Here is a 22,362-nt window from a genome sequence, read left to right as displayed (position 1 = left end):
TCGTAAAGCAGCGGTATGACGTTTACCCGCAGGACGGTGACGCACGTGGTTCAGAAGTTTCAAATCACACGCGGTCATAACAACACGTGCGCCACTGCGCCGTCGACTGAAGTTTGATCAGTACCAGAGTTGCGCTTTCGAAGCTACAGGTGGCGCGGCCGTCGCCGGGAAACTCCACTGTCAGGAGCGTATGGAGGGGCTTTACCCCCACCGAGGCCAGACGGGCTTGGCAGAACTCGGGGCTTACCTCTTGACCAAAGGAGGCGCCTCTTCCCAAAAGCTGACCCCCGCCGCATGGCCGCCGGTTCTCCATTGTCTTGCGTCTTGAAAGGCGCGTGGGGAGTGCCGTCAATTACCTTTCCTCGAGAACTCCCCGCTCACGGCAGACCAGGTCGGCTGGCGGGTTCAGTAACAAAGCCTGCTTCGCGATCGCGTCTCGGCATTCTGGCTGTCGCACCTGGCTGGCAAACTTTGCATGTTGCCACCTCGGCAGGTCATTCCTAACAGGGTACCGGAGACGCTATAACAGGCGATGTCAACGATGTTTCGGCAAAGCGAGGCTACCATGTTATTTAACGTGCCTTGGGGGACGCGGCAATGCCCTATGGACGCTTGAAATAGGCGTGATTCCCCGCAAAAGCATTGCAGGATCTGCCGTGCTTACATCGATGCCCAGGCGCCACAGCAACGACAGTAAAGGGAGTAGGTAGGGAGAGGTAGAGAGGAGGCAGGGACTCTGTACCACTGGCACAGTCAGGAAACGGGTGATTAACCATACCCCTCCGCGCTCGTAGCAGTTAAAGAACATGCATCTTAAGAAAGCATTGCTCACTTAGGCTCTCTTGAGTAAAGAAGTGAGTGAATGAATGACGCGTCTCCCCTGTGTTCTCCGCACTACATGGACAAACACGACTGTCGTGTGGCGTCAATATCCCGCCGAACACTACTTTAATGAACGCAAACAGCACACAAAGCTTCGCTTACATCGATTCCCACAGTGTGTGGGATCTGCGTTTTACAGCAAAGCTGTGTACCTCTACCGTCCAAAAAAATTTTCCTTTCGTTGTAAGCAAAAAATTCCCCATACGTGGGCCAATGCCGGAGATAGTGCACCGGGCGACCCGCGGTGGTAGTGAAGCAGGCGTTAAGCACTCCCCATACGTGGGCTGATCCCGAAGATAGTGCAATGCCGGGCCGACCCGCGGTGGAGGTTAAGCAGGTGTTAAGCACTCTCGATACGTGGGCCGATCGTGAAGATAGCGCAATGCCGGGCTGACCGGCGGCGTAGGTGCAGTTCGCCATTAAGGGGCCAACATACACAGCTTCGCTGGTCATCCTTCTTCACAGAGTGGAAGGGCACTGAGTTTTTTTTTCTCTCTCTGTTCATCGTTTTAGTTCAAATGCTATGAGCAGCAGTGATCGACAGAGGCAGGCTCGACGCATTGCACACGATTCTCTATAATATATTAAGTGTTCAGCAGCTACGAAAAAGCGGTTGGTGTGCATAGAACGGACAGCTGTTGTAGATTCCCTGGTATGACACTCCTGGCACAACCGAAGCGGTGCAACACACGAACAAGATGAACACAGGATGTTGTTTATACTCCATTCTGGAGCCAAAGCATCCCCGCGCTGGGGGCCGCCGACGATGTGGCGAGGAGGACTGCCCCACCTAAAACGGCACTGCATAAGGTCGCTGTGACGGAAGCGCCGGACACTTATCACCCCTCGAAATGCGTGCGAATGCCTGGCGAGCGCGTTCCACGAACAACAGGCGGTGCGGTGGTGCCCTTCAGGTTAGGAGCGAGTCGCTTGCACGTGCAGGGAGCAAAAAGAGGGCAAGAAAACCTGTTTGGCACAGTGTATAGTTACTTTCCCTTTCTCTCTACTCACCCTCCTTTCCCGCACCCCCTAGTCAAAATAAAGGAGTCTTCTTGATGCGCTCGAAGTAAAAGGACGTCTGCCGTTTTTGCATAAGTGGAAAGTCTCCGCCTCTTATTCTATAATACAGGACACATCTACTTACGACTGACTTGGTTTGCTTTGAAAAAGTTTTCTCAGGCTTTGCCAGCATCGCAGCCAATAATAACGCACGAAAATATATTACAGATATCCATCACTTTCAAGAATCTCTAACTCTTTGTCTGTCAAGATCAGCGAAGAGAGATAGAGAAGTTCTTTAATTAAATTTAATGAGGTGGGAGCCGCCACACCGCAGTTTGCTTGACGCAGCTGCCTCTGTCAGCGAACATAGGCTTCTCAGGTGCCGTCGCCAAGCACATTAAAACGGACCATCCGAAAACAAAGAAAAAAGCGCCGGAATCCCTACGTTCTTCCAAAATCGCGAGAAGATGCCGTTGTTCCAGAGTTCAAGGCGAAGCGCATTAGTCGGGAAATGTGATTTAGCGCAGCCGCTGTTGGAGCTTGCTGCTCCTCACATCTTGCAAGGGAAGGAAGATTACTTTTCGTATGACAGCGAGCCTCGAGACCTTGACTGCATTCTGGTCTTCGGCACCATGAAAAATTTTGAGCGCCTCTCCGCCGCGAATTCATGCCTGGTTCGTGCAGATGAGTTGTAAGGTGACGCCGTCAGTGTTTTACCACGTATACGCCTTGCATGTCACGTGTCATGGTGCCGTGGTCTCCCCGATGTATACCCTGCTTCGCACCAAACAGAGGAAGTGTGCCAGTGATAAGATGTAACGTAAAATGGTGTGATATGCGGCATTTTAAGACTCTTCTTCGTTCTTGCTAGCATTGGTGGTCAACATGGCAAGTGAGGTCACATACTGCCACTTCGAGGCAGCTGCCACTGCAGCCCGCGCAAGACATTTCCCTGAAGCACAATTTCAGGGGTGTTTCTTTTACCTTTGCCAGTCGGCGTATCGGAAGCAGAGATGGCTGTGCTTGCAAGCACGCTACGGCAATGATGAAAATTTTGCTGCTCCGGTGATTCAGTGTGATTTACGACATTTCAAGTGACGTTTGTCCTTGAGACCAAGAACCCTGCTAACACTTCAAAGCTAACAATGATGTGCAAGTGATATATTTAAAAACTACACTTTCTTGTTTTCTATGCCGTCCAAGTTACAGTCATTCGGGAGGTTTCTCTAGCTGTCGTGCGGTCCGCTTTTGTTTGTTTATGGTGGCGCGCAATATTCAAAGAATACGACGGTTCCGTCAAAGACCACTTTCGTGCCCTTTTCGGTGTTGCTGATCGGAAGAATGCACAGAATGACATAAAGACTAAATGGCACCGTGAGCCATTTAGTTCCCGCCATTCATTGATGGCTAGTAAATTTAACAAAAGACCCGTGCGTTACGCTTAAGCAACACTTAAAACCATCACGTTGCTGACGAAGTCTTCTTGCAGCGTGGGCCCTCACTTTGTCATGGTGGCAGCGCGTGCCTGACTTCACGTACTCGTTTAGGGCGCGGTAATAACACCGAGTCGATACGAGACCGACAAGACGCTCACGCCAATGATTGACCGACTGTTCAGCGCAGTGCGTCACCCAAAGCATCCTACCAGGTTGACAACGACGCAACCATATACGACGTAACCGACGAGCGTGAGTTGTCGTAATGCGACGGGCTTTCTTATCGACGGCACCGACCAAACAGCGTGCCGACCATCGTTCGACCGAACCCCGCGCAATCGGCCGTCGAACCGACAGCACCATAGCTACAGCGTCATCGTTCTCGCGCTCAAAATGAGTCAGAATGCCTACCCAGTTGAATTGCACAAGCTTCAACCCTCTTAAGCCGCGCATGTGAAGTTTGAGTAATTGTTGATACATGCTCAGCGAAGGTTAAGCTTGACGCGGTGTTCGTGCGCCCTCTACCGGCGGTCCTGAACTGAAATGTAAGCAGTTAGAAAGAAGGAAACTGCTCTTATAGTTCAGTTCTGGCCTTAGAGGTGTTCGGCTGCGCTCGAATACTTCTTGAAAATGCCAGATGCCTAAGTAATGTTTAAAAAGTACACAAGAAGAGAGCCCCAAGTGCAGAAATGAGCGACAACAAACTCCAAGGCATCCCTCTAGGCAAAGGCAACACAGCGTGCATGCCTTTATAGGCCGCACAGTTTGCACAACAGCGCATTCGGGCCTACTCACCCAGTAGTCATTGAGTGCTTCATGGCTTCCAGGAACGACATTCTGCCCCGGAGAAGCCATTAATACTGACTCACGATCCACGAAACGCAAAACTGACGCGCACTCCACATGGACGCAGATACACAAATCTTCTTCGTGATTCATGGAAGAGGAAAAGTACACTTAATTCTGCAGCCCATATGGGAGCACGGCGCAGCGTATTGGGGATGGGAGCGGGGGATGAAAGACGGGGGGATAGAGGGGGAATGGGAGTGTAGGTTTCGGGCAGAATACGTCAGCATCGTCCAGGGGCGATGGCCGGTGAGCGAGGCAGAGGCCCATGGGAGGTCGAAGTCTAGTGGCGGTGTAGGAGCACGTTTGTGTACACATATTCAAGCAGGCTTGCCAGTGCTGCAAGGTGGTAGCGGGCCGGGAAGAGCAGGCGTGTTTCTGAGGTAGCCGGGAGTCCGTACCGTCGGTAGGAGGCAGAGACTTGAGCGCGCTCCTGGGCTAATGCCAGACAGGTGCGGAGTAGGTGCTCGAGGGTCTCGGCGTCACCGCACCTTCTGCAGGCCGGCGAGGCGATGCGCCCTTGGCATGAAGTCTGGCCGCCGTCCACACGGAGCCCGTGCGCAGACGCAGGAGTGTGGAACGGTCCCGTCGCGAGAGACCGTTCTCAGGGAGGAGTTTTGGGGCTCGGTTGGTAGCTACCCTGTTATCCGGATGGCTGGAAGTGAGCAGCTGTTTTAGTCACTGTCTGCAGAAGTCCTATGCTGCGACTGCTCTGGTGAGTGGAACGGTGGAACGGTCCTCGTTTCCGGCGATCCCTACGTGGGAAGGCAGCCAGTGGAAGGAAATGGCTACGCCCACTGCAGAGAGGGTCGAGATTTTCGCTCTCAAGAGGGTCTCAGTGACTCCGTGGCGATGGTGATCGGAGAGTGCCTGGGGCCGGTCGCGAGTCACTTAGCACCAGCCCTGGTTTTGTCGGGGGGTCCTCAGCCAGGAGGTCTGCAGCCAGGTGTAGTTCCGCCAGCTCAGCTGATGTGGAGCTCGCGCGAAAAGGTAGTCGGCACTGCCTGCTCCTGACCTCAGATGGGATGGTACAGGCCGCCGCTGCGGAGCCATCGGAGAGCACGGAGCCATCGATGAACACCAGCAGCCTGCCGTCCAGTTCTTCCAAGAGTTTGCCAGTGGGAGCCTGTTGTAGTGCTGTTGCTGGCGTGCGGCGCTTTGATGCTCCATTCAGGAATAGGTGCACCTTTGGAGGTTGCTCGTGTGGCGGAGATGTGACCATGGGCGCTGGTCGCTGCACAATCAGCTCCTCGTAGAGCTGACAAAGGCCCCCCATGCGAGATACCGGCAGACTCCGCAGTCGGGAGAACAGAGCCCCACCATCTGGAGCATGGTGCAGACGGTCAATGCGCCCAAGGGTACGCTAGAGCATGTGAAGCGACAATGGCCATTCCCCAGCCTCAGCCAGTGTGGCAGCAATGCGGGAGTGCTTGGGGAGACCGAGGATGCTCCTTACTGCACTCCTGTGCAGTCTCTCGAGCTGTTGCTTCCTGGATGGAGATAGTAGAACCAGTGACAGGGCATATCGCAGGATGGATAAGGCCCCAGCTTGGTTCATCCGCAACACCCACTTGGCGGTGCAGCCCCGGTCACGCTGCTGCATCTTGCTCACTGCTCCTTGGACTCTTCGGACTTTGGAGGTGACAGTCTTGGCAGCAGGAATCCAGGAGAGCCTATGATCAATGGTTAGGCCCAAATAGAATAGGTGACCTCCCGCTTCCATGGGGCGGTGGTGTTCGCAAAGCGCAGCTGTTTCACGTAGTGACGTGGGGAGGCCAGCGAGTGTACAAGTAGTGCCTATGTCTTTGCCGGGGAAGCGGAGAAGGAGATGACCGCTTCTAATGCCCTCTGTAGTGAGCCCCGGATGGAAGGGATGCTTCTTCTGGGTCCTGGTACCCACAGCGCCACGTCATCTGTGTCGATAGCGCAGCAGATTGGGTAGCGGCTGTCAGCCGGTAGTGCTGCTGCGTGTCCTGCCATAGCCAGGTTGAAGAGGAAAGGGCTCAGCATCGATCCCTGCGGGACAACGGAGGTGATGTCTCTGGCATCGCTGAGCACCTTGCCTACCCGCACACGAAAGCTCCCGCCCACCAGGAAGGCAGACATGGAGCCCCAAAGACATCCCGTGACGCCCAAGCAGTCCTGTGCAGCCTCGATCACCTCGTTCATCAGCCTGTCAAAGGCACTCTGGACGTACAGGAGCAGCAGCACGGCAACGTATCCACTGCCCCTGGCATCCTCCAGGGTGGCCACCACAGTGCTTGTGCCTGAAGCCGGATTGCTGTTCTGCAAAGTACTTCAGCTGGGCAGCTATCCATTCGAGCCGTGATAGGGCCATATTCTCCATCACCATGCATGCTGCAGAGGTAAGGGAGACTGTCCTGTAGGAGGAGAGCGAAGTCGCAGGCTTCCGTCGCTTCAGCTAAGGCACCATCACAGCCATCAGCCAGCTTTTGGGCAGGACCCCAGTGCTCCAGGAGAAGTTGAACTGCTCCAGGAGTCGTACCCGTTGCGGCTCTGCAAGGTTACGCAGCTTCTGGCAGGTTATGCCATCGGCTCCTAGAGCACTCCGTCGTCGTGTGAGAGCCAGCGCCGACTCGAGCTCGTGTATGCGGAGAGGCTCGCTGCACAGGGCGGAGATCTGTGCTGCCACCCACTCTGGATGGTGGCAGGGAGGGGGACAGCGTCTTCTGGTGACTGTCGAGGGCAGGATCTATGGGACTGGGGACCTCTCAGCAAACCGGTCGGCTAGGCGCTCGACCAGGGCCCGCTCGCTCATGCCCATGAGGACAGCCACGGTTAAGAACTGGCGTTGAGCACTTGGAGCATCCATTAGTGACCTCAGCAGGCGTTAAGCTCGAGCACCATCTGGATTGCGACTGATGGTGGAGCAGAGGCTCTCCCAGCTTTGGCGTCGTCGGGCGTGGCGGCGGCAGACAGCATCCACGCGGCCGTAGGCCGTCCATAGTACCGGAAGCATGGTGCGCCAGGCCTTGTGCTCCACACGACGCCGAGCAGCTCGCAGTTCTAAATGGCGAATATCCGAACTGATTTGCCCTCTGAGACAGTAGAGCGGATGGTAGCGGCATTGGCGCACTCCACGATCATTTGCAACAGATCCCCGTCGTTGTCCGCCTGCCGGCAGATAAGTCGACACGCCAATTGCCGACACGCCAATTCGTATTTCTGGGTACTTGCCATTGATTATGCACAGCTCTTCGTGATAATCTCCATGACATATAACACACTATATCACCACTCACACGCCCACCTCAACATAGATGGCTAATCGCATTAACGTCGCCACACATCTCCAAATGATGGATGCGTCGGCAGCATTTCTTTAAAGACAAGCTTTCTTTGCCCCTTCCTTCTATTTTCCCTCTTCTGCTGCTTCTGTATGGCACACAACGTCAAGGCATAGGGGGGGGGGCGGAGGCGGGTTCACAGCATGCGTATACATGACAGGAGTGCGGCAGAGAGGAAAGGCGACGCGAGAAACTCGTTTGTATCTTTTCACTTCGTCGAGTGTGCAGATGTGCCCTCAGCGTCGGCACAATAGCCGCTTGACAGCTGTAATTATCCGCGATCCTCCCGCAAAAGCATTGAAATGATTGGCGGCGCTTACCTTTCTGCTATCGTGAAAGTCGACAGCGACGCGAGATAGAATGCTGCAGAGGAGAATAGTTAGAAACGACGCTGTCGCTAAACGAGTGAATCACAGCCTTGACCGCTTTTCGCTCACGGTTCCCATACCATATGGGTGGAGAGCGGATCGGAAAAAGCTGACGTGATAAGGAAACGAAACGCTACTATTGGACATCGGTTGCGGGGAAACTGGATAAATTTCAGTTCAAACTACGGTACGGTATGTTACTGCTATTTGTGAAAAATAATCACCATGCAAATATGTGGAGCGGACAACTTATGTAGGATGTGAAGAAGCAGAGCCAGTGGGGGAACACTCCCCGGTTTCGGTGGCAGAGGTAATTTGCGCCATCTCTGTGTTGGGCGAACGCAAAAATCCGCTTCCCGTGCATGGCCTCGTAGATCGTCGCACGCACTCGCGCCGATCCAGGTGGCTGAGGTTGCCGATACCTCAAGAACAAGCCCTGAAAGCTTGCTCCGGGTGCCTAAAGACAACAGGTGAGAGCTCAGACCCAAGGACATCAGAAGGCGCATGTACACGAACACAGCCCTGTCCATTTGTGTGCTCCATGAGGCTCCGGACGTCGATGCGCCTTGATTGTGCTACACTTGCCTCTTCCCGGTAGAGAAAGCTGACAAATAGATGTTCCTTCTCATCGTTACCTGGTCTATGACTTGTGTTTTTCCATGCCAAGTCTCATTCAGCAACTTCAGTAACTTGACCAGCTTTCCATACCGCCCTCAGTGCTTTTTCCGTGTATCGCGTTCTACAAACGTACTAACAGCTGAAAAATTACTGTTAGTGTTTTTGTACTATCTCAGTAACCGCCAATGGAAAAACCGCGCGAACAACCTTCATGCGTAGGCATGATACGCTTTTTTTTTCTTCTTCTTCTGGAAAGCATGAGCATTGCAAGTGTCCTACATGCAGATTATTGCAGTTCGTGTTTATTATACAAAGGAGAGCCTCGTAGGTACGACTTTAGTGCCTTAAGTGAAGTAATTTTATTGCTATGCATTGCATACGGGTCGAAAGAAAAGTCGTGTTGTTGGCTTATTTTACCTGGTCTTTGATTGAGGAATAAGCCTTTCTGCGAATGTTTTCTATGTTCTGCTGCAAAAGCCGACTACCTTCTGTTCCCCTTGCCACCATTACTCATGTTGTGGCCAAGTGCAAAATAATGTGATAATGTGTGTTTCAGTTTTTAGTATAATGTTATTTCTTTCTGCCATGTTTTTTTCAATTTGTTCAGCAGTAATGAACATGTCACGCATTTCATATACTTTCGTGCAGATTTATAAGTAAGCTCTTTCTTTTGGTATGGCTCTCAATGAAACAACGTTAGCATTTTATTCTATTTTTAGGTACTTTGCGTATCATTGTTTTTGCCATTACCAGTGAGCTTTCCCTTCTTATGGTTGTCATGACTATGTCATACGTGTCTTCCAGTTTTGTGCAATATCTTCATGCATATATCAGAAGCTCGTCTAAATTTCGGTCTCGAGGACGGTATATAAAAATCTTTGTTTTTTTTATGTGTGTGTACATGAAACGGCCTTCGCGTTTTCTAACGCTTTCTTTTGTTATTTCACCGTCTGGTGAACTTTTGTGTTTAGTACTCTTGTATATGTCATGCACCTTTCACTTTTGCTCATTTTTTGAGCGTGTATCACACCACGTTATAAGAAAAATCTGTTTTCGGAAACGAAGTCAATAAAGCGAGACTAAACATCTGTTGTGTTGGAAGTGGAATTTTTTTATGTCCCGGCACATGCTGGTATAATATAAGTATGGTCAAGACTGCGTGCGTGCCAACGCATCGCCCAACGCATCGCCCATGCCAACGCATCGCCCAACGAAAAAAAAGAGCGCCGCGTACAGGTAAAAACAAAAAATAAAAGTAAGCGGCGCGCGCGGCGTGGAGGAAAGGGTGGAAGTGAGCGGAGCGGGCCAGCATAACAAAAACAAAAGGTAGTGACTACAGTGACGGGGCCCGGCACTTTAACATCTGCACTACGGTGACGGGGCCCGGTACATTAACATCCACACTACGGTGACGGGGCCCGTCGCTTTAACAACAGCACTGCAGCGACGGGGCCGTCACGATGTCGGTATTGGGGGCGAGGACGACTTACGGAGTCGCCATCTGTCGGAAGCGCCTCACATGCGTCGGCGCTAAATAAACATACTACGCGGCAGCTCTCCTGAACAATTGTGCAAGTACTCTCGAAATGGCAGTATTTTACCTTTAAAATAATAATGTTGGACAAACAGAAAGCACAGAATGGTTTACAGACGCTATCTGCCTACTACGTACAGTAAGCTGGGACACTGCGCGCGGTCGCCGCGATCGATTCCCCCGAACCGCTTTGCGTGAAACGTAAGCAATCGCCGAGAAAACTATGTGAAGTATGTTCTTAAATGTAGCATAACAGAATGAAGCTGCAATGCAGCGATCGCGCGGGTTCGCGGTGACCGACTTCGCGTCTGCATGCATGTCCTCGCACGATGTTTCGCTTTCGCTCCGAGCACGTTTTCGCACCGTGCCTGAGCTTTATGCCGCAGCATATGAGCATTTGACAGTACGCAAGCAACCATTGTTGCATGGACACTATCGGAGCTGTTCAAAAATAATTTCGTTATAGCTAGGGTCTTCGACGCCTACGGCGACTTGTGATGTTCCGTCGCGATGATTCAGTCTTAATTTTCTTTTTCTTTTCTTCTAAAGTCTTGGAAGCTTCAATATCATTATTTCTCAAATTTCATCGAACGGCATGTTTATCGGTTTTCTAAGCGAGCAATTACCCGCTGATTCTTTTTCTTAATTCAGTAGAATATTCATTGTCTGGCGTTACACAAGCAGGAACATGTGCCGTGCCTTTTTTAATGTGTTTTTTATCGTTCCCATTCCATTACAGTGAACTTTCTTTATTATAATCATCATAGGTGTTACAGTGCATACGCAAAAGATTGTTGGACCCTATAACCTCAAGCTAGTGGTTGGGTCCGGATGCGAAATATAGTGTGGACAGTACTGCAATAAAATATCGCGGTCCGTGAAGTGCTCGGCATCCCCATAGACGCCAGCACCACGAAGCTCATGCAGCTGGGGGTCCACAACACCTTCCATGAGGTTGAGTCACAGAAGTTAGTCCAGGTTGTCAGGCTCGCTTCCTCGCCTGCGTGGAGGCGGATCCTGGAGGCGCTGGACTTTAACCCGTCATGGAAAGGCGGTGCGCGCTCGACGCGTGGTCGCGGGAGGCCGTCACGGTCTCGCCGTTCCCGCGCAACGTGCACCCGCAACGCTATGTAGGCAGACGCCGGGCCCGGGCGGCCGCACTTCTCGGGTCCGTCGCCGACGATCCACGATCGGTCGCGTTCGTCGACGTCGCCCAATACGGTTCGTCCGACCGGTTCGCAGCGGCCGTGGTGGATCACAGGGGCAACCTAACGCCGCGTCCGTGCGGGGCTCGTGTCCGGATTGCGGAGGTCCATTCTGCACATTACCACACATGCTCTGGCGGTGTCCCTCGTCACGAGACCACGATCATCTCACCACGGAAGAGTGGGAGGAGGCGGTCAGGCACGGCCTGCCCGCCCCAACGTGGGAGCGGCTCGCGGCGGCCCCTCCCTCATAAGAGGGTTTCGGAGTCGCTCCTTAGGACCTTAATAAGGTTCACTGCCTGCCGTGAAGTGCTCGAAGTTGTTTGCATAGAATGCTGTTTGAAAGAAGTGCGGCCATTGTCGTCCCTACAGTGTCGACGTTAAAGTGGAGACGGGCCCCGTCAGATGCAGGGCATTTGTTAAAGCGCCGGGCCCCGTCACTGTAGTACAGATGTTATAGTGCCGGGCCCCGTCACTGTAGTACAGATGTTAAAGTGCCGGGCCCCGTCACTGTAGTACAGCTGTTAAAGTGCCGGGCCCCGTCACTGTAGTCACTACCAAAACAAAAAGAAAAGAAAAACGTTTGAGAGAGAAGCCGCCGCGCGGCTGCTATCCCTGTTTCCATGACAACGTAAACAATCGTGCGCTCCGCCATTTTGTTTCTGCGTCGCCCATTGGTTAGGGCCGTAACTGAAGGGGATCTTGGCGCTAGCGTCGAAAGAGCGTCCGCTCCATGGAGGAAGGAAACTAAGGAGAGGCCCTACCCTCTCTGCCTCTCTGCGCGCTAGGAGAAAAGTGCGGAGGAAATGACGTAGTAGGTTCTCCTCTTCTTTGCTGAATTTTTATTTCTTTGCCGAGGCGGCCACGCCTTTCGGGCCACAATGGCGGCTTTGTTTCGGTTCTGTGCGCTCACACGTGTTGCTCCGTAGGTTTCGCACCGTGGCAAAGGCGCTGTGCGGGCATGTTCGCCTTGGTCTCCGTGTTCTGTTGCGCTGCGTTAGCTGTACCGTGCTCTCCCGGATTTTGCTGCGGCCAGGTGGGACACAAGTGACAAAAGTTCGTGAAATGAACGAGCATGCAACGCTGTACGCAATGTACCGCGCCACGGCAATGGCAACGGACGAAGGAATACCGCGGGAAATATTGCCCTCTTTGGCGGAATCATGCTAACGTGCTAACGATTGTTTAGTATTGCTGCGGAGCGCGCGCGTCCGAGCACCACGGTTGCGCGCAGCGCGGCGTGGTTTCGAGAGAAATGTAAACAAGAGAGGAGGGCTGGCCCGATAGGCTGAGCAACGCCATGAGCAACGCCAACTTCCGGCTTCACTTTAGCTTCGCAAAGAGTGACGTCAGGGACTCTCCTGAGTTTCCTTCCTCCGTGGTCTGCTCGGAAACGGCCAATGGCAGCCATGCGAAATGGCCCCTCCCTGGCAGAGCCGCAGTAAAAAGCGCACCGTAGGGTCTAGGTTAGGCTACGAAAGCGGTCACGCATCCAACGAACACTTATGTGCCAGCCTCGGTAGCTTTTCGGACCACGGCGCGGCCGCATTTCGATGGGGGCGAAATGCAAAAATGCATGTGTTAAATGGGGGCCACGTCAACGATCCCCTGCAGGTAGTCAAAATTAATCCGGCCTCCCAGAGTACAGCGTGCCTTACAATCAAATCGTGCTTTTGGCTCGTAAAACCCCAGAATTCATTCAGCTTGGTGGCTATGGCATTGGTTATGGTCGCGCGCCCCAACGTGAATGTCGCCTTTCGACGTGTGCAAAATAAATAAATATAAGAACGCTCGTGCACTTATATAGTTAAGGAACACGTTTAAGAACACTAAGCTGTCAAAACTAATCCGAACTCCGTCTCTACGGCGTGCCACCGACACCGATTGTAGTTTTTGCACGCACAGGCCCATATTTCAATTATAACTTAATATTTATGCCACGACGCGATGTGCAATGTGGCGCAATGAATATGCTCAACCCTCTCAAATGTTATAAAGTATGGCGCACAACAACCTTGAATCAAACCCCTCCCCCTGTGTGTTCTGTGCGATGCGCAAACACTTAGCAGTGGCGCTCGCGAGGTAACGTGTAACATGAACTCGCCACTTTTGTATTGAACTAAACGTTGAAGAAATTAAACATTCGCCGTCAACATAACCGCTATTTATCGTCAACTGAATCAAACAGCACAGAAAGCTTCGCTTAAATCGACACCGCGGCGAAATGCTGTAGGCAGCATCTCCACGAACGTGGTTGAAGTAACCACTTCCTCATGGTCCATTTGGTAAAAACAGTTTTTGTTGAACTAAACACAACGATGAAGATGTTTACGATGCGGGCGACTAACCCCAGCGCGGAAGACTCGTTCTTCTGACCTCTTCTTGTTGTCCACAACTGGGGGTACACTTTAAAGGCGCCAATACACTCCGACGTAACGCGCGCGCGCGCGCGCGCGTCATGGCGACGTTACGTTGGCGAAAATACGACCCTCTACAGTCCGGCGGCATCCGGCGCCGACGCGACCGGCGGCATACAGCGCGCTCGGACGTCGTCCGGCGCCGAATGCAACCGACTGCATTTCGCGCCGACCGCGCCGAGCAAGTTAGCGCCTAGCGCCCTCTCTCGTCGAGGTGGAGACTCTCTACCTCGCCGGGCTGAGCCAGAACGAGATGGCCTCTTCCCAAGACAGCGTGCCCGACCTGTGCGGCTCCGAAATTGAAAGGTTTCTGGACGCCGTCCAGCAACACCCGTGCGTCTACGACACGAAAAGGATGGATTACCGGGATGCAGAGCGGAAAAACAACGCGTGGGAGCAGATACGCGTGTACTCCGGCCTCTTGACAGGTGCGTAAATGCTTCGCACGTGTGTGTATACGTCTCCGGACATGCTATTATAACGTTTCGCCTACGACGCGCGGTATAGCCGGCGCGGATGCAACGGACGCTGGGGCTTCGTTCAAAGCGGCAGACATTTTGGCCCGTTCGGCGCCGCCGCTACGCCTCCCCGCCAAGCGCGTCCTGGCATGTTCCAATGCCACGTGTCTTCGTGTGCGTGTGTGTGTGTATGTGCATGTTGGTGCCCACGCTTGTCGAAGCGCGGCAGCCGGGGAGAGGAGCTCCCCCAACTGTGAAGCGAGGGGTCTGACCGGCGCCGGCACGACGGCTGCGCCACCTTCTCCTCCCAACGTGCCCGAGTGGCACAGTCACGTGCGCTTCAATAGAGGCGTTCTTTCTTGCCCTCAACTGCGAGAGTATAAAAGCAGCTGCCCCCGGACGCCGAGAGAGGCTCCAATTTCTTCTGCTGAGTAACGTGCACTCCCGTCTCTCTACTTCGGTCGACCTGACCGCCAACTCTTTGCGATGTTAGAATAAACAAGTTGTTTTGTTGTTACCAGTCGACTCATGCTTTGCCGGGACCTTCGGATGCTTCCAGTTGTGCCCCAGGCCGCCAGGCCAACGCTACCCTTGGGGCTTGCGACCCAGGTGCAACAACGGGCGTCAGCGCTGAGTTCCCAACAACTGTCTGCCAGCGGTGAGATCACGACAACGGAGGCCAGCAGCGAAGATATGCGGTTGACTGTATGCTGAGCAGCTCAACGACGATCCGGGAGCAGTGCAACGAGCCCTGTGTGATGACTGGTTGCCTGCAGCGGAACGACTGCGCTGAATTCTTGGCTGCGAGGTTTGGTGAGTGCGGGACTTTCTTCTTCTGAGCTTTGCCAGGCTTTTGTTAGTGTCAGAAACAGAGCTGGTAATTGTGGTTGTCGTTGCTGCCGGGTTAGATTGCGGCAAGACAATAATAGGCAGTAGAGAAAGCAGCATTCAGAGCAGCCATGGATTTGAAGTCGTTGCGCAAACCGAAATTGCTGGAGCTTGCAAGAGAGTTGGGTCTGGATGTCTCGGACAAACTCAGAAAACCAGAACTGCTGAGGGCTATTCTTGAGTTAGAAGCTGAGGATGACGAGCTGTCGGAATGCCTTGAGACCATTGAGGAGAGGGAGACTGCAAAAAGACAGGAGCGCGAACGTAAAGAACAGAAAGAGCGAGAAAAAGAAGAGCGCGACCACGCTTTGGAAATGAAGCGTCTCGAGGTAGAGATGGAACGCGCTCGTAATGGAAGTCAGGCACACGGTGCAGGAGAACGCGTATTGTTCAAAATGACTGACCTGATGCGGCCGTTTAAGCTTGGAGAGGACATTGGTTTGTTCCTGGTTAACTTCGAGCGAACGTGCGAGAAGCAGGGGTTCTCTCGGGAAACGTGGCCACAGCGCTTGCTCACTTTGTTACCCGGCGAGGCGGCCGACGTAGTCGCTCGCTTGAATAGAGAGGAGGCAGAGGATTTCGACAAAGTGAAATCGAGTCTGCTAAAGAAGTACAGGCTGTCAGCGGAGGCGTTCCGTCGGAAGTTTCGGGAAAATGAGAAAGGCAAAAGTGAGTCATATACAGAGTTTGCCTACAGGCTTATGTCAAACATGCAGGAGTGGCTCAAAGAAGAGAAAGCGTTTGGTGACCACGAGAAAGTTCTGCAGTGTTTCGGGCTAGAACAGTTTTATAGTCGGTTACCTGAGAACGTGCGGTACTGGGTCTTGGATAGGCCAGACGTTAGTACAGTGGCTAAAGCCGCCGAGCTAGCCGAGGAGTTTGTGACGCGTCGGGCTCGCGGAGCTAAGGACGGTCAAAAGGGTGAATTTGGCTCCAAGTTTGAGAGGCCGAAGTTCACGCCCATGAGATTAAAGGGGGACACACGTAGTGCGGATGCGAGTGAAAGCAGTCCGACCAAACGTAAGGAGACGGCGGCAGCCGAAGCCGAACGCAGAAAGCGGTTCGAGATGAGGCAAGCGCGCGTGTGTTATACGTGCCAGAAGCCGGGTCACTTTTCGGCGCAGTGTCCGGAAACAAAACCAAAAGTTGTGTTTTTGTCATTATGCAGCACTGACGAGAACATGAAGCTTCTCGAGCCTTACATGCGAGACCTCCTCGTGAACGGGAAAGAGTGCCGAGTGCTTCGCGATTCCGCAGCTACAATGGATGTAGTTCACCCCTCTTACGTAGAACCCGATATGTTCACAGGCGAGTGCGCATGGATCAAGCAAGCCGTGGAAGCTCATAGCGTGTGTCTGCCGGTAGCAAAAGTGCTTATTGAAGGACCTTTCGGAGCGCTTGAGACGGAGGCGGCAGTGTCATCTATGCTGCCCCCCCAGTACCCGTACCTATTTTCGAACAGGTCCGATCACCTCCTGCGCGAGAAGGGGCTTTTGTTTGGTGAGGCTAGCGTTCAGGCCTTAACCAGATCGAAGGTTCGGGAGCTCGCTGCAAAGGCGGTAGTTGCGGGGCCGACGTTATCAAACAATGAAAAAGGGTCAGAGGCGCAGCAAGCCGATATTCAGAGCACGCCCGAACTGAATAAAATTGAGTCTGTAACGTTAAAGGCACCAGATACTGGAGAGGAAAATCCCGATGCGGGAAAGTTAGAAGAGCTATCTGCAGATTTGCTCATCGCGCCTACGTCAGACGGACTTGATAGGTTGCTAAAAGTCAGCCGGTCGGCTTTGATAGCCGAGCAAAAAAAGGATGGCAGCCTAGAAAACATACGCTGCATTGTCAAGGAAGGTATCGCCAGGAAAAATGCGCGTTTTGTGGAAAGAGGTGGAGTCCTGTACCGGAAGTATCTAGACCGCAGAGGAGTGGAGTTCGATCAGCTGATCGTGCCTCAATGCTATCGTCACGATCTGTTGCGCTTGTCGCATGGGGGTTCGTGGTCCGGACACCTAGGAGTTAAGAAAACTAAGGACCGTCTCTTGCAAGAGTACTATTGGCCAGGGTGTTTTCGGGACGCAGACCATTTCGTGAGGACATGTGACACCTGTCAGCGGGTGGGCAAACCAGGGGACAAATCGAGGGCGCCGTTGAAGTTGGTACCTATCATTACGGAGCCTTTTAGACGGCTCGTTATTGATACAGTGGGACCTCTGCCGGTAACAGCCACGGGGTACAGACATTTTGACTGTGATCTGCCCAGCGACAAAGTTCCCTGAAGCAGTGCCGCTTAAAGAACTCAGCTCAGTTGAGATAGTTAATGCACTACTGTCCATATTTGCGCGAGTTGGTTTTCCTGCAGAAATTCAATCAGATCAGGGCACAGTGTTTACTAGCGCTTTGACGACAACTTTTCTCGAAAGGTGTGGGGTAAAGCTGCTACACAGCTCAGTGTACCACCCACAGTCGAATTCCGTTGAGAAGCTCCACTCCGTCATGAAGCGCGTGTTGAGAGCATTGTGTTTTGAACATCAAACTGACTGGGAGCTGTGTCTGCCTGGGGTGATGTTTGCATTACGGACCGCGCCGCATGCGGCTACGGGGTTTTCGCCAGCTGAACTGGTGTACGGTCGCTCGCTGCGATCTCCGCTTCGCATGCTTCGAGAATCGTGGGAAGGCAGGGGCGACGACCCAGTCGTGGTGGAGTACGTGCTTAAGCTCCTCGAACGCTTAAGAAGGGCACAGTTGTTGTCAGGTGAAGCAATGGCAAAGGCCCAGCAGAGGGCCAAGGTTTATTATGATCGGACAGCCAGGGCCCGTCGTTTTGAGGTGGGCGATGAGGTCATGCTATTGCGCACATCGCTAAACAACAAACTCGACGTGCAGTGGGAGGGCCCAGCACGGATTGTTCAAAAACTGTCGGACGTTAACTACGTGGTGAGTCTGCCAGGAAAGCGGAAAGCACAGCAAGTTTACCACTGTAATCTGCTCAAACCTTATAGACAAAGGGAAGCAGTGGTGTGCATGATGGTAAACGTTCCTGAAGAGCTTCCGGTCGAGCTTCCGGGACTAGGCTCAGTGACGAACAGGGAAGACACCGGTCAAGTCATTAGTGACCTTATCAGTAAAGCACCGCTGTCGCCTGAGCAGAAAACCGAACTACACCAGCTCTTACAAGAGTTTCAAGGTCTGTTCTCTGAGAGGCCTGGTAGGACTTCTGTCCTTACTCATGACATAGAACTTACCTCCCCAGAGCCAGTACGATCCAAGGCGTATCGGGTGTCACCCCGCCAGAGCGATATTATGGAGGCTGAGGTAAAGAAAATGCTACTGCTCGGTGTTATTGAGGCAGGTGAGAGTGATTATACCTCCCCTTTGATTTTAGTTGAGGTACCGGGCAAGGAACCTCGTCCTTGCGTCGACTACCGCAGGCTTAATTCCATCACTAAGGATCAAATTTATCCGATCCCTAACATCGAGGAGCGCCTTGAGAAAGTTAGTAGCGCTCAGTTTATTTCCACCCTAGATCTTGTCAGGGGTTATTGGCAGGTTCCACTTACAGAAGAGGCTAGTAGGTATGCGGCGTTCATTTCACCAATGGGAACATTCCGTCCTAAAGTGTTGAGTTTTGGTTTGAAGAACGCGCCATACTGCTTTTCAAGCCTCATGGATAAAGTGTTGCGGGGACAGCAAGAATTCGCTTTACCGTATCTAGACGACGTAGCGATATTCTCCGCATCCTGGTCTGAGCATATGGCACACTTGCGGGCAGTATTAACCCGCCTGCGCGAAGCGGGCTTGACAGTCAAGGCTCCCAAGTGCCAGTTAGCGCAGGCCGAGGTTGTCTACCTCGGTCACGTGATTGGTCGGGGTCGTCGCCGCCCCTCTGAAATAAAGGTGGCCGCTGTGCGAGACTTCCCGCAACCGCGCACGAAGACCGATATTCGGTCGTTCTTAGGTGTCGCCGGCTACTATCAGAGGTACATCCCCAGGTACTCTGATATCGCGGCTCCCCTGACGGATGCTCTAAGAAAGACAGAGCCGCAAACAGTCGTCTGGGACGAGACAAAGGAAAGAGCTTTTAGCGCCCTAAAGAGTGCCCTAACAAGCCAGCCTGTGCTACGATCGCCAGACTATACAAAAGGGTTCGTTGTTCAGTGCGATGCTAGTGAGCGAGGCATGGGCGTTGTACTGTGCCAACGGGAAAATGGAGAAGTAGAACACCCCGTCCTGTATGCTAGTCGTAAGCTGACCAGTCGTGAGCAGGCGTATAGCGCCACCGAGAAAGAGTGTGCGTGTCTCGTGTGGGCCGTTCAGAAATTGTCATGCTATCTAGCCGGCTCGAGGTTTATCATTGAGACGGATCACTGCCCTCTCCAATGGCTGCAGACCATCTCTCCCAAAAATGGCCGCCTCCTGCGCTGGAGCCTCGCTTTGCAACAATATTCCTTTGAGGTGCGTTACAAAAAGGGGAGTCTCAACGGTAACGCCGATGGCTTAAGTCGAAGCCCCTAACGTAGGAATCAGCCTCAAAATTGTTTGTTACTGATGTTTTTCTTCCTGAGGCAGGATTTTTAACATATTGCTTTTGTTTAGTGTTTCAAAGTGATGACATGCTTTCTAGTGCAATTTTCCAATTTGTGGACGCGTTCTGAGTGCTGCTAGACTACTGTAAGGAACTAGGCAGTGGTATAAAAGGGGAAAGAGCCTGGCAGGGCTTAGTGAGGGTTGTGCCGTGCTTGCTGACTGAGCGGTTGAGTTTCAGCGTAGTTCTAACGCTTGCCGGGAACGAGAACAAAAATGTGAACTCTCCCGAAGTCACTTTGCAGTGTCCTGTGCGAACCTGAACGAGAGAACGAGGCCTTCTCTGTGCGCTGCGCTCAAGAAACGTCGAGGGACGCCCGACTTCGGTTATGAGCATCATCGAGCGACATCCCTCCGGACAGCGGATGCAGTCCCCTGACCATCGGGATCTCCTTCCCCCGGCGGGGCGGTCTGTTACGTTTCGCCTACGACGCGCGGTATAGCCGGCGCGGATGCAACGGACGCTGGGGCTTCGTTCAAAGCGGCAGACATTTTGGCCCGTTCGGCGCCGCCGCTACGCCTCCCCGCCAAGCGCGTCCAGGCATGTTCCAATGCCACGTGTCTTCGTGTGCGTGTGTGTGTGTATGTGCATGTTGGTGCCCACGCTTGTCGAAGCGCGGCAGCCGGGGAGAGGAGCTCCCCCAACTGTGAAGCGAGGGGTCTGACCGGCGCCGGCACGACGGCTGCGCCACCTTCTCATCCCAACGTGCCCGAGCGGCGCCGGCACGACGGCTGCGCCACCTTCTCCTCCCAACGTGCCCGAGCGGCACAGTCACGTGCGCGTCAATAGAGGCGTTCTTTCTTGCCCTCAACTGCGAGAGTATAAAAGCAGCTGCCCCCGGACGCCGAGAGAGGCTCCGATTTCTTCTGTTGAGTAACGTGCACTCCCGTCTCTCTACTTCGGTCGACCTGACCGCCAACTCTTTGCGATGTTAGAATAAACAAGTTCTTTTGTTGTTACCAGTCGACTCATGCTTTGCCGGGACCTTCGGATGCTTCCAGTTGTGCCCCAGGCCGCCAGGCCAACGCTACCCTTGGGGCTTGCGACCCAGGTGCAACAACGGGCGTCAGCGCTGAGTTCCCAACACTATACACTCAGCGCCTATTTGTTTGTCTTGTTTTACCTGTTTCAGTCGAAGAGTGCCTGAAATTATGGAAGCGGCTCAGGGACCGATATACCCGTGAGTTGAAAGCCATTGAAGCCACAAAAAGGAGTGGCAGCGGCTACGTGTCTCGGCGGGCCTGGGAATTCACGGAGTCCATGGCCTTTTACAAACATTGCGGCCGCCCGAGGAAGTAAGTTATGCAATTTCGAAGTGATCACATTCATACCTGCTTAGTATTGCGTTCACTTAGATGACTATGTTTTGATGACTTGCTTTGTTGCTCACGACAATTATGTCATGCAGTGAAGCAGACGGAGTTTGCTGGGCCCTTTACGCGATCGTGATTCGTTTTGCGTTTTCCGAGTGCTCATCATTAACATTTTGTGTGTGTGTTCACTTAAGATATAGAAGTTTGTTGTGCTTGCCTCCTCCTGCGGCCATTTATTTCTTCCTCCACAGACTGTTCAGGGTACTATACAACTGTCCCTTTAATCCTTGCACGAAATATCAAATGAACACTGTGTACTTCGACTAGATTTCCGGTCTCAATGGAGTTATCCGCGTGTGGACGGCGTCTATGACTTGCACGCGACTTCTTAAACCCGCTTTGTTTTAAAAGCGAGTAGAGCGGTAGTATAATTTACATATGATACTATTGGCCCAAAAAATCCTTCGGCATTCTGTGCGAGCTATAAATCCAAATGTAAAGGGGACAGAAGCATTTCTTTAGTTGACAGTCGTGCACCTGCTTCCCTTTGCAACAATGTAGGCTTTTTCTCTGCAGAACGGCATGCAGCCTGGAGCCAGCCACTTGTGGTGATGATGGCGAGACCGCCGAGACCATCTTGGCATCTATAGCTAGTACGCCGCCATCACCCTCAGGCGTTGACAGTTTCGAGGAATCCCCACAGGAGCTGCAAATGCCAGCAACGCCGCCACCATTGGCAGAACGACCGTCGGTAGCCGGTAAACACGAGGCTACAGCGAAGCACAAGAAAGTGAAAAAAAAAATGACCACTTTGAAGAGCAGCTGTTGTCTAGACTTGACAGCAAGATGTCAGAAAATGAGGCATTTGGAGTATCTATCGGCCTCAGCCTGGACAAGATGCCCCGTAAGGTGGCACTGAAATGCAAAGCGCAGATAATGGCACTAATTGCACAAATGGAGGACGAAGACAATGTGCAAACCATCAGCATTAATTAAACTTTGTGATAATTCTGTGATATTTTTTCTCTGTAAGTAGTACCGTGTGTGTGTGTGTGAATATCTGAATATCTGCATTTTTGTTTACACTTGCTGCATTTTTACCTTTGTGTTGCACACAAATATATCATGTTATTACGTACGTAACTGTAACTGCTCTTGGTTTTTTGTGCACTCCATTTGAACCTTATCATTAAATATCATTTTTTCTACGTGATGCTCTCTGCGTTATCTATGCATGCAGTAAATGTTTTTAAACAATGTGCTCACAGACCACTGCAATGTACACTTGGTATAGAAAGACACGTGGTTCAAAAATTGGCTATAACAAAATAACAGCTTGTTGCTAATTAATTTGCACTAAATTACTGGCAAATCCTACGTAAGAAGGAGTCAGGTTTAGATTAGGGACTTGACTTTGCTGTGGCCCAGTTTAGGCGACTACAGCAACGCGCAGGACGAGTTCGCACCTGCTGTATCGGCCAATAACCGGAAACGAAGCACGCATGTGG

General features: G+C 52.5%; 1 protein-coding gene and 1 long non-coding RNA gene across 2 annotated transcripts in view; both read left to right on the top strand.

Moving 5' to 3' along the window:
• Window positions 1–22,362, top strand: part of LOC142577900 (uncharacterized) — an 86,581-nt gene that overhangs the window by 44,567 nt on the left and 19,652 nt on the right. The window lies entirely within an intron of this gene.
• LOC142577898 (uncharacterized) lies at window positions 13,753–22,106 on the top strand. Its single transcript, XM_075687329.1, has 3 exons — window positions 13,753–14,044; window positions 20,674–20,836; window positions 21,431–22,106. Exons 1-3 carry the CDS (start codon window positions 13,870–13,872, stop codon window positions 21,771–21,773), a joined length of 681 nt encoding a protein of 226 aa, XP_075543444.1. The 5' UTR covers window positions 13,753–13,869; the 3' UTR covers window positions 21,774–22,106.

Source organism: Dermacentor variabilis, chromosome 4 (assembly GCF_050947875.1).
Source record: "Dermacentor variabilis isolate Ectoservices chromosome 4, ASM5094787v1, whole genome shotgun sequence".
NCBI classification, from domain to species: domain Eukaryota; kingdom Metazoa; phylum Arthropoda; class Arachnida; order Ixodida; family Ixodidae; genus Dermacentor; species Dermacentor variabilis.
Note: the sequence above shows the minus strand (reverse complement) of the source record. Positions and strands in the feature narration are given on the sequence as shown.

Bases quoted from the DNA above. Each gene is read 5' to 3' on its own strand.
- LOC142577898 (XM_075687329.1), top strand. From the start codon at position 13,870: ATGGCCTCTTCCCAAGACAGCGTGCCCGACCTGTGCGGCTCCGAAATT. The intron at 14,045-20,673 runs GTGCGTAAATGC...TACCTGTTTCAG, and splicing joins GTACTCCGGCCTCTTGACAG to TCGAAGAGTGCCTGAAATTA. The intron at 20,837-21,430 runs GTAAGTTATGCA...TTTTCTCTGCAG, and splicing joins CATTGCGGCCGCCCGAGGAA to AACGGCATGCAGCCTGGAGC.